Here is a 13,769-nt window from a genome sequence, read left to right on the forward strand (position 1 = left end):
GTTCCAAAGAGAGACATGGAGGAGGCCGGGGGAGCTGGGGTGGTTTGAAGGCAGCTGTGGATCCCCATGAGATCCCCCCAGTATGCCACAGAAGCCATTCCCAGGGCTTTTGCTCTTGGCTGTGGATTGTGGCAGGTTTAGCAGCCTCTCTCCATGAATCCCACTGCAGCTCTCAGTCCTTCAAAGAACCCATGAGGAGCCAGTGGGAATCTCTTCTGGATGGGCGAGGTGCTGCTGCTGCCTTTTTAAGCTTTTCCTGTCCCCTGGCATCTAGAGGGCTTGCAAACACAGCTGTGTTTGGAAAGCAAAAAACCTTCCATGTCTCCTTGTTGTCTTGATTTTGATTCAAGTGAGGGAAGGGTTTGGGCTGGGCTATTTTGTCTTTTGTTGTCAAAGGTTTTGACAAAAAAAAAAAAAAAGGCACAGGCTGGTTTTCATCCAAATACCACTGCAGGAGAGGGGGGGTGAGAAGCAGCAGGGCTTGTTGCACGTAAAAATGCTGACAGTGTCAGGGAGATGTCCTGGGAAAAATACATCTTTCTTAAAAGGAGAAAAGCAGGGAGATTTAAGGGGTTTTGTTGTCATTAAGGAAAACAGGAAGGTCTTTTGCAGCTTCTTCCAATGCAAATGCACCCCCCCTCTCTGTGGAGGGAATTTGCATCACTTGTGCTTTATGGAAGGCAAGTTTGAGGCTGACACAACTTGTTGCTTGCAGTTCCCACACAGACCAGCATCCCTGGGACAGTCCTTTGTCCCTGGAGACACCGAGGTGCTGTGGAATGGTGCCTTTCCCACGTCTTAGGAAGACACTTGGGTTAGCAGCTTGCCCATAGGGCTTTTGCTCATCCCCACAGCAGCAGTGTCCTTGCAGTGCCTGTGTCTTGCTGCGGTTGTGGGGCTCCCGAAGAGCCCAGTGCCCCTGGAGTGTGGAGTGAGACGGTTTGGAGGAGATTCCATCCCTATTCTTGGCTTTGCACCCTGGCACAAGGCTTTGCAAGTCATAGAAACATGTTGCTGGTAGCCATGAAAAGATTTGTCCGCTCATGTAGGGCAGCTGATATGTTTGGTTTGGGATGAAATGTCCCATATCTGGGTGCAATGCCCAGTGCCTCTGCAGGAATTTGCACCCCCAGTAACTGTCTCTCCCCCCCAGGTGGATGTGACAGCCATGGCACAGCTCTTTGGCTACGTGGACATGACTGACTCTGCCTTCCTTGTGGCTGTCCTCTCCATCGCCTTCAACCCGCTCTTCTGGAACGTGGTAAGAGCTGCGCACCCACGGGCCACCCCATGATTTTTTGCCTTCCTTTGCCAGCTACAGGGGGATCTTCTTTGTGCCTCCTTTGGAGGACAGCCTCTTCTGGGGAGGACTGCTGGACCAAAGGAGCAAGTGGTGCTCAGTTATTGGGTGTTGAAAGTGGGTGAGCAGGGAGTTGTGCTGCTGGGAGAGCTCCTTGGGGGTGGCTGTGATGGGTGTCCCAGAGGAGGTGAAGGTGGGAACCAGTGCATGATGCAGAAGGAATTGGGAACTGAGCTCAGGAGAGGGGACAGAGCAATCAAAGCCATCCTTCAGCCACCTCCCACCCCAGCAGCCAGGCCCTTGTCACCACTGGGACTGAGCATGAGTGGCATGAGGGGCAGCACTGGAGGTATTGCCTGCTGCTTCCCCTTGAAATACGTTGGCAGCTGGTTGTGTGGGTGGTGGGAAGTAAAAACAGTCAGGCAAAAGTTAACTTGAATAAATACTCCCTCCATTGTGCTGCAGAGTCTTGCCAAAGAGCTGCAAACCTAGCAGCAGGAGAGGGGGATACCTGTGCATGGGGGGTGCTCGTTGTCTCTGTGGGTGCCAAAGTGCTTTGGGAGCCAAGACTGGAAGAGCCCCTGCTGCTCTTTACTGCTGTGGTTTGCTCCTCCCTGGAAGAGTGGCTGAAATCATTGCCAGCCTCGTTTTGGAACATTGCAGAGCCAGTGTGCCAAGCAGGGGGCTCAGGTGGGCTGCAAGATGACTCCCACCCTGCAGTACCCTGGGGAGCACAGCAGAGAGTGGGGCAAAACCTTCTCCCTCGAGTGCTCATGGGAATGGGATGTCAAATCAGCCAAGATTCCCAAAACCACCCACCAAACCTCCCCACAGAGACTCTCACCCTGGGGAAGTCTTCTTAAAAAGGCCTTATTTTTCCAGAGGGGGAGGACTCAGCTCTCTCTGAGCGTGGTGGCTCTTGAGATTGTCTCATGCTGGGCTTTGGAAAAGCAAGGCTCTCATGGCTGTGAGTTGCTTTGGAAAACTCTGTTGGAGCTCTTTGTTGCAGCCTCCCTAATTTTTCATGCAACTCGTTATTAAAAAGTCTCACAGTGTCTGAAATGCCAACTAGAATATGCCACGTTATTTCCACTGTGGAGTCATCATTTAGCATAAAGAATCCCTGAACAAGAAGATTCAGGATGTGGTCTCGGGCTGGGGGGGAAGAGACCAGCTCTAGTGTGAAACTGCATAAAAGGGAAAGAAAAAAGTACTTGATTAGCGTCTGCTGCGACGCCCGCGACTCATGGGACACCCGCAGCTTGGGAAATAGCGTTGCTTTTTGGATCAAGAGTTTGGCTGCTGTTAAAGGACAGGGAAAGCTGATGTAACAGCAGGAAGTTCATTGCTCTGCCTTGCTGTTGTCCCCTTTCAGTGTCTGAAGAACATTGCCGTTGGCAGCAGGTGGCACTGCAAGCAAGACCTGCAGGGCCTGCTCCTGGGAGCAGAAGGCATCTCTGCCTGGGTTTACAGGGAGCAACCTCAGCTGGTGTGTTGGTGGAAAGCTCTGGGGAGGTGAGCGTGGCTCTGAATGTTTTCCTGGCTGGAATGGGCTGGTGGCTCTCACAGTCCATGTGCCTCCATCCCTCACTTGCCCTGCCCAGGCCCCTGAGCAGCTCCCTGGTCTTGTCAGGCTCTGCCCATCCCAGTGTGTGGCTCACACCAGGCACTGCTGGAAAGCTCTTGCTGTGGGACCTGCAGCCCTGAGCAAGCCCCCACTATTGGGTGCATGTTAGCAGGATTGGCCCTAGCCATCCCTGGATCTTTCCTGACCTGCTTTCTTCACCTCCTCCCCATCCTCTTTTCCATGTGATCAGTGCCTGCACCTAGCCAGCTGCCCTTCTTTTTCTCTCTCTGTATCCCTGCACAGGCTCCCTTTGTTGCTATTTGAGTTCCTTCCCGGCAGCTGAAATCACTTCTGCATCTGAATTACTTTGGACTTGTAGGAGCTTTAGTGCAAAGACTGGATTTCCACGGAGTGCCAAGCACTCTCTGCTTTCTGTGCTTAATAAGTAATTTGGGACCCTGATCAAAACCCCTCCTGTGCATGAAATTACTGATTTGGGTAGAAATTGGGTGGGGAAGCACTGATTTAGTTCAGTGTCTTAATTTCCCCTTGCTGCTGAACTCCAGCCAGGTCTGCCTCTTGCAAAGTTTGGCACCAGGTTGTCGTTGTCGTGCAATGCCTCTGAATAAATCTGTGGCTCTGGTAAGCACCAGGCATGTGTCTTTGGGGCAAAACCTGCAGGGTTTGGGGATGAAGCACCAACTCCAAAGGCTGTAGGTGGAGCATGGCTCTAGAGAAAACCCTGATGCCTGTCGAGTCGTTTTATAGACTTTGGTTAAGAGAGCAATTTAAAGGAAGAGAGCCTAAATGGGACCATTTGCAGGACTCCAGCCAGGCTGTGCTGATGCTCCCTCCTGTTCTTCACAGGGAAGAAAAGCTCTCAAAAACTGGCCTCAGGACTCCCAGTTTCCACCCTCTTCCCTGCAGGCATGTGCTGGGGGGGTAGCATGAATGTCACCCCACGGTTGCTCGCTGCATTTCCCCACCAAACCCCAGACTCACACACCCTCTTCTGCTTCCCCCACTTCGTGCCAATTAAAATCCCACTCTTTTCCTGGATGGCCTCCAGGTTATGTTGTCCATGGCACAGCTTGGATGTGTTCCTACACTATTCTCTGCTTTTTTCCTATTTTTTTCCTCTCCTCCTTGTGCTGTCTCTGCTTTCCCACCCATTGTGGCTGTTATGAAAGGAGCTGATGGGAGCAGTGCTCCTGCGTAAGGCAGGGTGCTGGTGAGGTCTTGAAAGGCAGCAGAGGAGCCATTTTGGGGATAAAGTTACTTAAAATTTCCCAAGGATATTCAGGAGACCTGAGTTGCCATGGGGCTGTTGAGCAGCACCCAGCGAAGAGTGGTCATGTTGCTGGAGCCGTGCCATAAAATGTTAATGAGGTCAGAGCAGTAGAAACTCCAATAAATCCCTTCTGTGTTTGGAAAGCCACAGAACGATGGGATAAACTTCCCATCCCTTGGTAACTAAGGAAGGTATTAAATAACAACTCCTTGGAGGCAAACATTTTCGAGCCAGGAGAGGCAGATAACCTGCAGGCGGAAGGCTTTAAAGAGCTTGCTGAGCCTTGGCACACGAGGAGTTTCTAGAAAGCTGAATGGTTCCTGACACTGAGTAGCAAACAGGCAAGTGGCATAGCTGTGAGCCAGGTAGTCTGACGTCCGTCAGCACGCAAGTGAGTTTCAAGTGGGGACTGCATCCATCAGCAATCTTTTTTCTTGATTTGAGCCTCTTAAAAATTTATGGCTGGCGTCACGGCCTGATTTAGAAATGGCACATCTTCAGCCACCACCCCAGAGCTGCCTCCTCCCATCACCTCCCGTGACCCCCTCCAGACACTCATGCATCTCGCAGGAACACAGGAACAAGCTTAGCATAATTTAGCATGATTTTAAAGAAAATAGACCCCATCAGACAAGTGTGATTTTGTATTTCAAAGTTGCAGCTTTTCCTGTTCAGGGGTAACCAGATCTCTGTTCTAGACTTCTGTCAAGTGTTTAAACTGCATGAGGTTTTGATTAAAGAAGTAGTTGCACAGGGACCTGAGCTGACAACGCCTGGCTCCTGATGGATGTGTATCTCTTGGTTCATTTATTTTTAATTTCCCATCCTTTTCTCCTTTGGAGAGTGGAATAATCTGCCAAATGGATAAGAAGTGCTTGAGCTGGTTGTGAAGGAGTGTTTTACAGGCGCTGGCAGCCCTGTTTCACCTACCTCTGACCACTTCTTGCTAAACTTGGAGAAAGGTGCCTGGCCCGAAACCTCCCCACACTGCTGGGAGGCAGCCAGGAGCTCGGGAGCTGTTGGGATATAGACCTCAATGAGCCAGACTTCAAGAAACCTCCTGGGGGCAGGAGAAAAATGCCTGATGCTGGAGGGATTTCAGCAGCTCTCACTGGTCTCACTGGTCTGTCTTACAGAAGGGAAGGACTGAGCAGTGGCTGAAGGGTGGCATGTTGGCATTTCCCTGGGAAAAGGGAATTGCAGGGTGTGAAATGGCTGGGGCTAGAAGGGCAGGCAGAGCCTTGCAGGGAGGACACCTCGGGTAGCTGGAGTTTGCAGGGGTGGGAGATGAACAAGTCAGAGTGATTTTATGGTCTTTTCCGGCCTTCAAATTTTGCAAACCTGCGAGAGTTTCGTGGGCTCCCCCACAAACCTGTGCCCACCTGCAGCTGTGGGGAAAGCGGGCAAACAGCCCTCAGCCAGCTTCTGGAAAGTGCTGTTGGATTCTGCCGCAGAAGCCAGGGCACAGCAGCGATGATTATCTGTGTATAACAGATGCTAGATCAATAGCGGGGCTTCAAGCTACGCTGCAAGGCAATTGACTGCAGAAAGTGTTTCTCTATTGGGGTAAAGCTGGGCTTGCAGGGAGGCTTGGATTCACTCTTACATCTCTGGTCTTAAAATGTCACCACCAGCTCTGATGCCTTTCATCCTTTGTGCAGGGAGAGAACACACATTATTCGTAATTGGACTCTCTACCAGGCAGCAATAGCTGTTTTCATTTCCTACAGTGCCTGAGAAAGCGAGGATGTGCTTTTTTTTATTATTATTACTATTATTTTTTGCTTCCCTCACACAGCATTTAGTGGCAGTTCTATCCCGAGTGACTTGGGAACGTTTCCCACCCGGGCTTTGCAGCGATGCCGTAACGCGTGTGGCATCGATTCTCCAGCCGTCTCGTAACCGAGTGAGTCCTGGCTGGGTGTGTAACTCTGTGCCTCTTTGGCTCCTAAATTTAGCTTCTCCAGCTTGTGGGCACTGCTGAGAGCCACATAACAGGCACCAAAACTGGGTCACATCCTCCAGCCTGCTGGCTGGAGTGACACAATTAGGAGCACTGTCACCTTGAGGGAGAGCCACATCCTTCATCCTGGCACCGCTCTCCTGCAGCCTCCCAGCCAGGGGTGATGGTGTTCTCATCTAAATCCTCTTAAAGAAGCTGTGCAATATCTTTTCACGATGTCCTTGCAGGCTGAGCTGCCTGTGGTGCTGGGGATCATGGAGCTCAGCCTTGCCAGGCAGCTCTGAGCTGAGTTGCTTCATCTGTGTGTCAAGCCAGGTGAGGTCTCAGCTCTTGGGACTCCAAGCAGCTGCCCAGCCACCATGCACAGGTACCTGCCAAGGCAGGGAGTGCTGGGGGAGCTGAGGTCTTTCCATGCCTGTTCCTAGCCTGAATTTAAGACCCAACTGGTGTGCAATGTGCCTTCTCAGCATTTCTGTAAAGCAAGGTCAGAATGTGTCTCTGACCTCACAGTCCTCTGTGGATCATGGCCAAGCTGACCTAAAAAACAACCTCCTTTTTTTAGCTGCTGCAGAGTGTTTCTCTAGAAACCCAGAGTGTTTGTTATATATACTGGACTTTTCTTGTATAGTGTTTTAAAAATAAACTGCAGGCTGCTGGCAGCTCTGCTGGAGTCAGTGGGCACACACACAAAAGATGAAAAAAAAATTATTAAGCCCAGAGTCTTGGTTCCATATGCATCAGAGGATTATCTGCAGACACTAGAAGTTGGGAGAGGCCTTTTCCTCTCTGTCCCACTCCATCCCTGACCTGCTAAACACTTTCTCCTGTTGATGAGATGCTGCTCAAAGATGTTAGTCTATGAAATGGAAGTTAGTCTATGAACACCTGCACCCTGTGGGATAAGGCAAAAAATGCAGCTGGAGGCAAAAACTAAAGTAGTATGATCTGCCCAGACTAGGAGGTGTGGAAGATGGAGAGTCCTCCTGAGTGGCCATGGGTTGTCACAGTGTTTGTGCCTTGCTCTGGGGCTGGGAGCTACTGGAGGCCTGAGCAGGGAAACCCATTGCCTCCCCTAAGATATTGGCTGTCCCGGAGCCGGATGGAGGCTCCCCGGGTTGCCTGCCTGCCGTAAGCACAGACATGAGCTGGGTGTTTTCCGGCTGTGCCATGGCACAGACTGTTTAGCAGAAGCCTGCCCAGTTCCCAGAAGGATGTGGTCTCCCAAAATAGGGCTGCTTTGACGAAGAAACGCAGAAAGACGCAGCCTGCTGGGTGCTCTTGGGAGATTATTGCTGTAAGATCCGCTGCCTGGATTCCATCATGATAGAATTGCATCTCCTACATGCCTGGAGACCTGTGGTGGGGAGGGAGCTCCTGGATCCAGCTTACAACAGGCTGGTGGCACACAGAGTTGACACCCCCAAAGAAAATGCTTCCTCATTTTCTCTATTTTTTCCCTGTTTGATGAACTCCCAGGGGACACTTTTCTCCAGTTGCTCACGTGGGAGTAGCAAATGGGTAGTAAAGTAGGTTAGTAAATCAGTAAAGCAAAACCTCCCTTCTCTTTTCCACCTATAGTGTGTCCCCAGTGGCAGGAGTAGCTGGAAATGGTGCTTGGCAGGAGCATCCCACATCCCTGCTCTCCTCAGTGTGGGAACAGATAGTTCAGCACTGATCACAGCAGCGCTGGGTGGGCACTGGTTCCTTGTAGATATTGGGAGCCTCATCTCAGTTAAAGCAAATAAGTATCTGCACTCCCCCTGCCTGCATCGGCTCCCTTCCCTTCCCCTTTCTGAGGCATCCTGACACAGCTTAAAAACCTCTCTCAGAGAGAAAGAGTCAGTTTTTGGAAGCTGGTGTTGATGTGTGACATGTTGATGGAGGACACAAGCGATGGACACAGCGTGCCTGGGCAGTGCCCTTGGTCCATGCATTGCAGAGGGGTGGGAGCAGCCGTGGCCCGGCTGGTCTGGGCAAGGAACTTGGATTCCAGAAGGTGGCCCCAGCTGGGGTGAAGGGTTGTGGGATGAAATAGCCCTACCCAGCAAGCCACTGCCTGATTTTCCCTTTCCCTGCCAACCCATCTAAACCTCTGTGCTTGCTCATGTGCAGGAAAAGAGGGGCAGCTCTCTTAGAGAATTACAGATGGGGCTGCCAGAGAAGCTGGAAGCTTCAAGCTTGTGCACCTGTGTGTGGCTTCATCAAATTCCCCCTGTCTCTCAGGGAACGTTGGGCTCAGGGAGAAGGCTGGTGGGAGCTCTTGATGTTCCCATGTGTCATTGAAATCACAACTTTGCGTTACCAAGTCATCTGAATTTGGCAATATCTGGCTGGTTGTTCTTTTTCCTTGCAAAACCTTTTTCATTCCCTCTCTCCTCCTCCAGACCAGGGATGATGCAGCCATGGGCTTGTTGTGCAGGTCAGGACATGTGACCTGCTGCATCGTCTGGCTGAAGGGCTTTCACTTGCTATCTGTGTAGGCACAGTAATTTTTTGGTGTGATCCTTTTTTTGGGGGGGGGGCTTTTGGGAAGAAAGGGCAGGCTGTGAGAAGCTCACACCCCTGAAGTGGGTGAAATGGAGATGGGTTTCAGCAATTTTCTCTGCCTTGGGCAGCTGTGGGAAGCCTGACAGTCAGGGCTCACCAAACACCCTCGTCGCCTCCTTTGTGCAGTGGGAGGTTTGCTCATTATCTGGTTTGTACTTCGCTTATGAAAGTGCACTGCTTTTATGGCAGCTCCTTGCCATAAAAGCACAAAGACATTTTCAGAGAAGGAAAATGTACCTGAAGCTTTTATGATCCTTTCAGTACTATTTCTGCCTACTTTTCTCGCCTCCTGCCCTTTCTGCAGCATCAGCTCTGTGCCTGCCTGGTGCTCAGCATGACCACCTCTGGCTCCCGCCTCTCCTTTGCTAGAGAAATGCCCCTTCTAGAAATAAAAAGTTGAGCATCCTCCTCATCAGTCTTGTTGGGTGAGAAGAGGGATCCCACATCCCCCCCATCTAGTCAGATGTGTCTGTTCCTGCCTCTTCCTTTGAAGCTGTTTTCTGCAGTGAGTCACATAGCAGATGCTCAATCTGCAAAGTCCCAGGGAGGATTTTGAACTGAAAAAATAAACATCCATCCGTGTGTGACTCCAGTGTACACCCATAACAAGGCTGGAGCAATACCAGATCAGATCACCTTGGGGCACGCGTGGCTGTTCCTATTACAAACTGGATGACCTCAGGCAAGATACCATATTTTTAACTACGAAGTGTTTCTATTAAGTGCCCTTTCCTGTTTATTTTTACCAGGACATTGTTTTAATGACTACAGAGTTACTCATTTGGTTCCCAAGACTGGAAAGCAGCGATGAATTAGTTTCATTTCAAGACTGTGTCATGCAATCATTTTTCAGAGATTAATGTGCTCGGAAACCAAAGCGAGTGCATTGCCCAACTGAGGAACATTACTTTCCTGCCTGTACCCATCAGGCTTTGGTTCCTGGTGTGGATGTGCAGGAATTCTTGGTTGGAAGGACTTGCTCAGCCTCCTCCATCCACCTCTGTGCAGGGCTCCAGTGCAAATGCCTGGAGCAAAAAACTTGAGCACTGCATGCAGGGCTCATCCGTGGATGTCTGCATTGGACTTTGAGCCTGCAGAAGGGAGAGGGAGCTCCCCTGGGTGCAGATCACTGCGTCTAGGGATGACTGACTGTTCACTCAGCTTTTGGGCTACTCTTACTGCATTGAACAAATACCACAGGACACATGGTTACACTCATCAGCACCCACCGGAACCCCAGTGATAACACCAACAAGCCCAAGGGGGGGTTGATAATTGGATTTAACCCTTCAGCTTGTTGTTACTTGTTGTGCCACACGGTTTGAACATCTCATCCCTGAGTAGAGGGGAACAGAGTGCCTGGCTGCCTGCCTTACATAGAGATCAAATTGTCCCTCTCTATTGTTGGCCACCGGGACGACAGCAGCACGTGTCTGTCCTCAGTGCCGTGGGAAATGTTCCCAGGGGAGGCTTAACACGGAGCGTGGAACATGATATGTCCAGCAGGGAGAGGACAGGAGGCTCTGCAGCCGAAATCAGTGCTCTGCTGAGCTCGGCCAGTGCAGCCAGTACCTCTTTTCCAACGAACTCTCACTACTCTGTGAAAGGGGATTGGATTTCTCTTGCATTTTGTGCTCTGTGAGGCATATCTATTTTTTTTCTCCCCCCCCTTCTCCATTCCCCTCTCCACAATCACAGCCCCTGGGGAGTGATGAGCAAGTACACGCTGTTCAAAGGATGCGTGTGTTGGGAGTCTTTATTAGCAGACTTATTCCAAAGAATTAAACCCTAATTTCACAAAAGGCCAGCAAGCAAGTGGCTGCAGCTCTGGGAGAAGCTGAGCCAGCTTTATGTGTGGTTTGCAAATGGCACAAGGAGTCCTGGTCTGAGACTGCCCGTCCTGGTCATTGGGTTACTGAAACCAAAAGAGTAATTGTTGTGTTTCTTTACTACTTAAACCAAAAATTACAAAGTCGTGTAGAAGGAAAGCAACCATGCTGTCACTTGTGCCTCTGCTTGTTTTTGTTTTCAGTTTTAGGCAGAGCTTTAAAATGCTCCTAATCATCTTCCACTTCACCTTTTCACAACCTCGCTGCAATATGTGCCTCTACAACACCCGTCATTGTTTCTCTCTGAATTAATTGTTGAATGTAATTACGACCTGCTGCAGGACGCTGTCTTGCTCTATGAAAAAAAGAGATGCTAATGAAGAACATTGGGTACCATATTATGGGAGAGGAAGGCTCGACTCCCTGGGATGGGTACTTGGCGTGCTGTTATTGCCTGCCCGGGCAGAAATGGTGCTTCTGTCTCTCGTCAGTCCCTGGCTAATGATTGTAATTTTTACTTGCTGAGAAACTCTGGATATAATGGACTTCATTAACAGATACAAGAGATGCTACCAGACCTGCATTAGGGGGAGAGAGGAAGAAAACAACCCCTGCATGGAGGCAATTTTATTATTTATTGGTAGCAATAGGAGTGATCCAGAATTAGTGTCAGTTTGGGTAGCGTGGCTAATGAGCTGGGTGGGCTGGAATCCAAGCCAACCTATTAATGAGAGCAAACAGCAGAGATGGTGCTCAGGTCTGAAGAGCCTCACATCAAACACAAGGTCCCAGGCAGCTCTGGGATGACTCAACTGCTTTTTCTTCCTCTATGGTTGTGGTTGTGTGTTGATGTGTTTGCATCTTGAGAAGCTTCTTGTTGGTCACACCCAGCCTTTTTCCATCCCCTTTTCTCCTCCAGTTCCTTCTTATCATAAGAACTAAAGCTTCTGGTTAAATCTTTACGACAAGAGAGATGAAGTATTTCCACTGCCATGAGCCTCATCTACTTGAGGTATTGCCCAGCTTGAAATACTGCAGCATCCAGCCCTCGTTTTCAGTTGCAGGCAGTGGCATGTGGGCAGGTCAGGCTGGTTGGGGATGTGGTGACAGAGCTGGGTGCTCACACTGGTATCTGAACACATAAATCCGGATCATATGGGAGAGCATAAAAGGCACTTGCATTATCTGACATCTTTGGTACAGCTTTATATGGTCTCCTTGCAATGAATCAGAAGCTGCAAGAAATGTCAGAGTTGTTAGGTGACCTCAATCTCGTTTTACCTGGTGCCAGTGAAGACTTGTCTCTGCTCAGTAAGAGGGTATTTCTTACATGGGATGCCCTCACTGAAGACTGCCCATTTTTATTCCAGATAGAATAACAGTTTTTTAATCAGACTGACCTTATTTCAACAGCAATAGCAATTTGAACCAGAGGTTTGCAGCAAATGCTGGAAAGCTTTTAGGAGCAGGATGGATGCTTTTTGAAGGAGATAGAAAGCTTTATCCCTGCATTTAAAACCAAACCCAAGGTGCTGAAGTCAAATTCGGAGGGGCTTGACCTCAGCACTGTGGAGCCACTGGGATCCAGAGCCTGATTTGGAAATAAGGCAAGGGAGTGGAGGCAGGAAAATACAAGGGAAGTGTTAAAAAAAAGGAAAGAGAGGTGTTTGTCTTGTAACGTGGCATTTGTACTGAGCCTGGCTGACAGAGTGGTGTAGCAAAGAGCTTGTTTTTCTAAAATGATGCCAGTTCAAACATCGTCAGTGCTATTGTTGGATCACTTTGTTTGGAAATGGGTCTTTTGGGTAGGCCCTTTTTCATAAAGGGGCTGTAAGGAGCTTTGCTTCTTTCAGTGGTGGATGAGTAACAAGGAGGAAAAAAAAGCATCAAAATGCAAATACGGGTTGTGAGATGAGCAAGGGTAGTCTCACTGACCTGAAGGACTGACACACACCTCTGGGAAGGGGCCTGCCGTGGACTGCCAAAGCAAAATCAGACCTCTTTTGCTCAGAGAAAGTGCTCCAAGCTTCAGAAAAATATATGAAAATAGAAGGTTTGTGCTTTTCTGGATGGGAACTGTGTGCAGTGGGAAGCTGAGTGTGGGCCAAGTCATCTGGGCATGGAAGATGAGGAAAAAAGCCCCAGCAAAAGACCAGGGAAAATGCTTCCCCATCCTGTGTGTGAGATGTTCATCTGGCAGCATTTGCCTTCCTTCTGGGCTCTAGCAGAGCCCCAAATCCTGGTGCAGCAGAAGGTTCTGCCTTTCCTTAATCTTGGGAGATAATTTTGTTAGGTTTTATTACTGGATTAGAGGGTCCTGGCTGCTCCCCATCCCCACACACAACTCGTGCCCCTCCCAATGTGTGGCTGTCCCCAGCACATCCCAGACTGGGAATGGAAACGTCCTTCCCCATCCCGTGCTGCCATCTGGAGAAATCATTATTTCACAAATCCATTTTCCATGGGTTTTGTTGGCCAGGAGTTTAGGCTGTGCAGGCTGATTCCCTGTGGTTGGAACATGTTGCCCTTCCCTTGCTCAATCATGGGGAGCTGCTCATAAGGGTTCCCAATGCCCACTCTGAAAAGGAATTAAAACAGCTCGTTCCGAGTTACTTGAAATTACCTCCCTTCAGCTTCCAGCTTTTTGGGCATAAATCATGAGCTCCTTGCTCAAGGAGAAACTGTTCAGATCTTGTGTTGGAAATTGGTAGCAAATCCAGCCCATATTCCATGTCAGTTTTATTTTTATTGAAGAGGAGAGGATGTGGCTCATGGAACATCCACAGACCCAGGCTGCCTTGGCGTATGTTACGCAGGGGCTTGTTTTTGTTGCAACCAGCTAATGAGATGGTATTTGGAGAAATCACATAAGCGCTATTAGAGAAATTAAATCTATTATCTAGCTGCTTATCATGAGTGGATTAAAGGTAAAGACTTGTGTGGAGGTAATCTCAGGGGTTGGCTTTGAGGTAAAGCTTACCTGGTCCTTATGAAACCCTTATCTATTTACCTGCCAGCTTGTTTTTTTTCCCCAGCTCAAGGCTGTTAGCTGAGGTGACCTGTGCCATTTCAGTCCAATTACTTTCCCTGGGGATGGGTACAAGGGGGATTATTTTTTAGGCTGAACTCACACATGGTGGAGGCAGGCTGGGTTTCTTTGACAGTCATCCTCCCACTTCTAACGAAGTGGAGTCACTTCACTCTTATCCCTGTGTTGAAGTGCTCAGACTGGACCCTGTTGACCCCCTCAGTGGTGGTGTTTGTTGGGAAAG

The 13,769-nt window shown here is 49.5% G+C and overlaps 1 protein-coding gene across 1 annotated transcript in view; it reads left to right on the forward strand.

Moving 5' to 3' along the window:
- Positions 1-1,159: 1,159 nt before the first annotated feature.
- The window catches only part of PEMT (phosphatidylethanolamine N-methyltransferase), a 37,704-nt gene continuing 25,094 nt past the window's right edge, over positions 1,160-13,769 (forward strand). The window contains exon 1 of the mRNA XM_010003567.1: positions 1,160-1,261. Within this exon, the coding sequence (XP_010001869.1) occupies positions 1,169-1,261 (93 nt within the window). The 5' untranslated portion in view covers positions 1,160-1,168. The remainder of the gene's footprint in view (positions 1,262-13,769) is intronic.

Source organism: Chaetura pelagica, unplaced genomic scaffold (genome assembly GCF_000747805.2).
Source record: "Chaetura pelagica isolate M959 unplaced genomic scaffold, ChaPel_1.0 scaffold408, whole genome shotgun sequence".
Classification (NCBI taxonomy): domain Eukaryota; kingdom Metazoa; phylum Chordata; class Aves; order Apodiformes; family Apodidae; genus Chaetura; species Chaetura pelagica.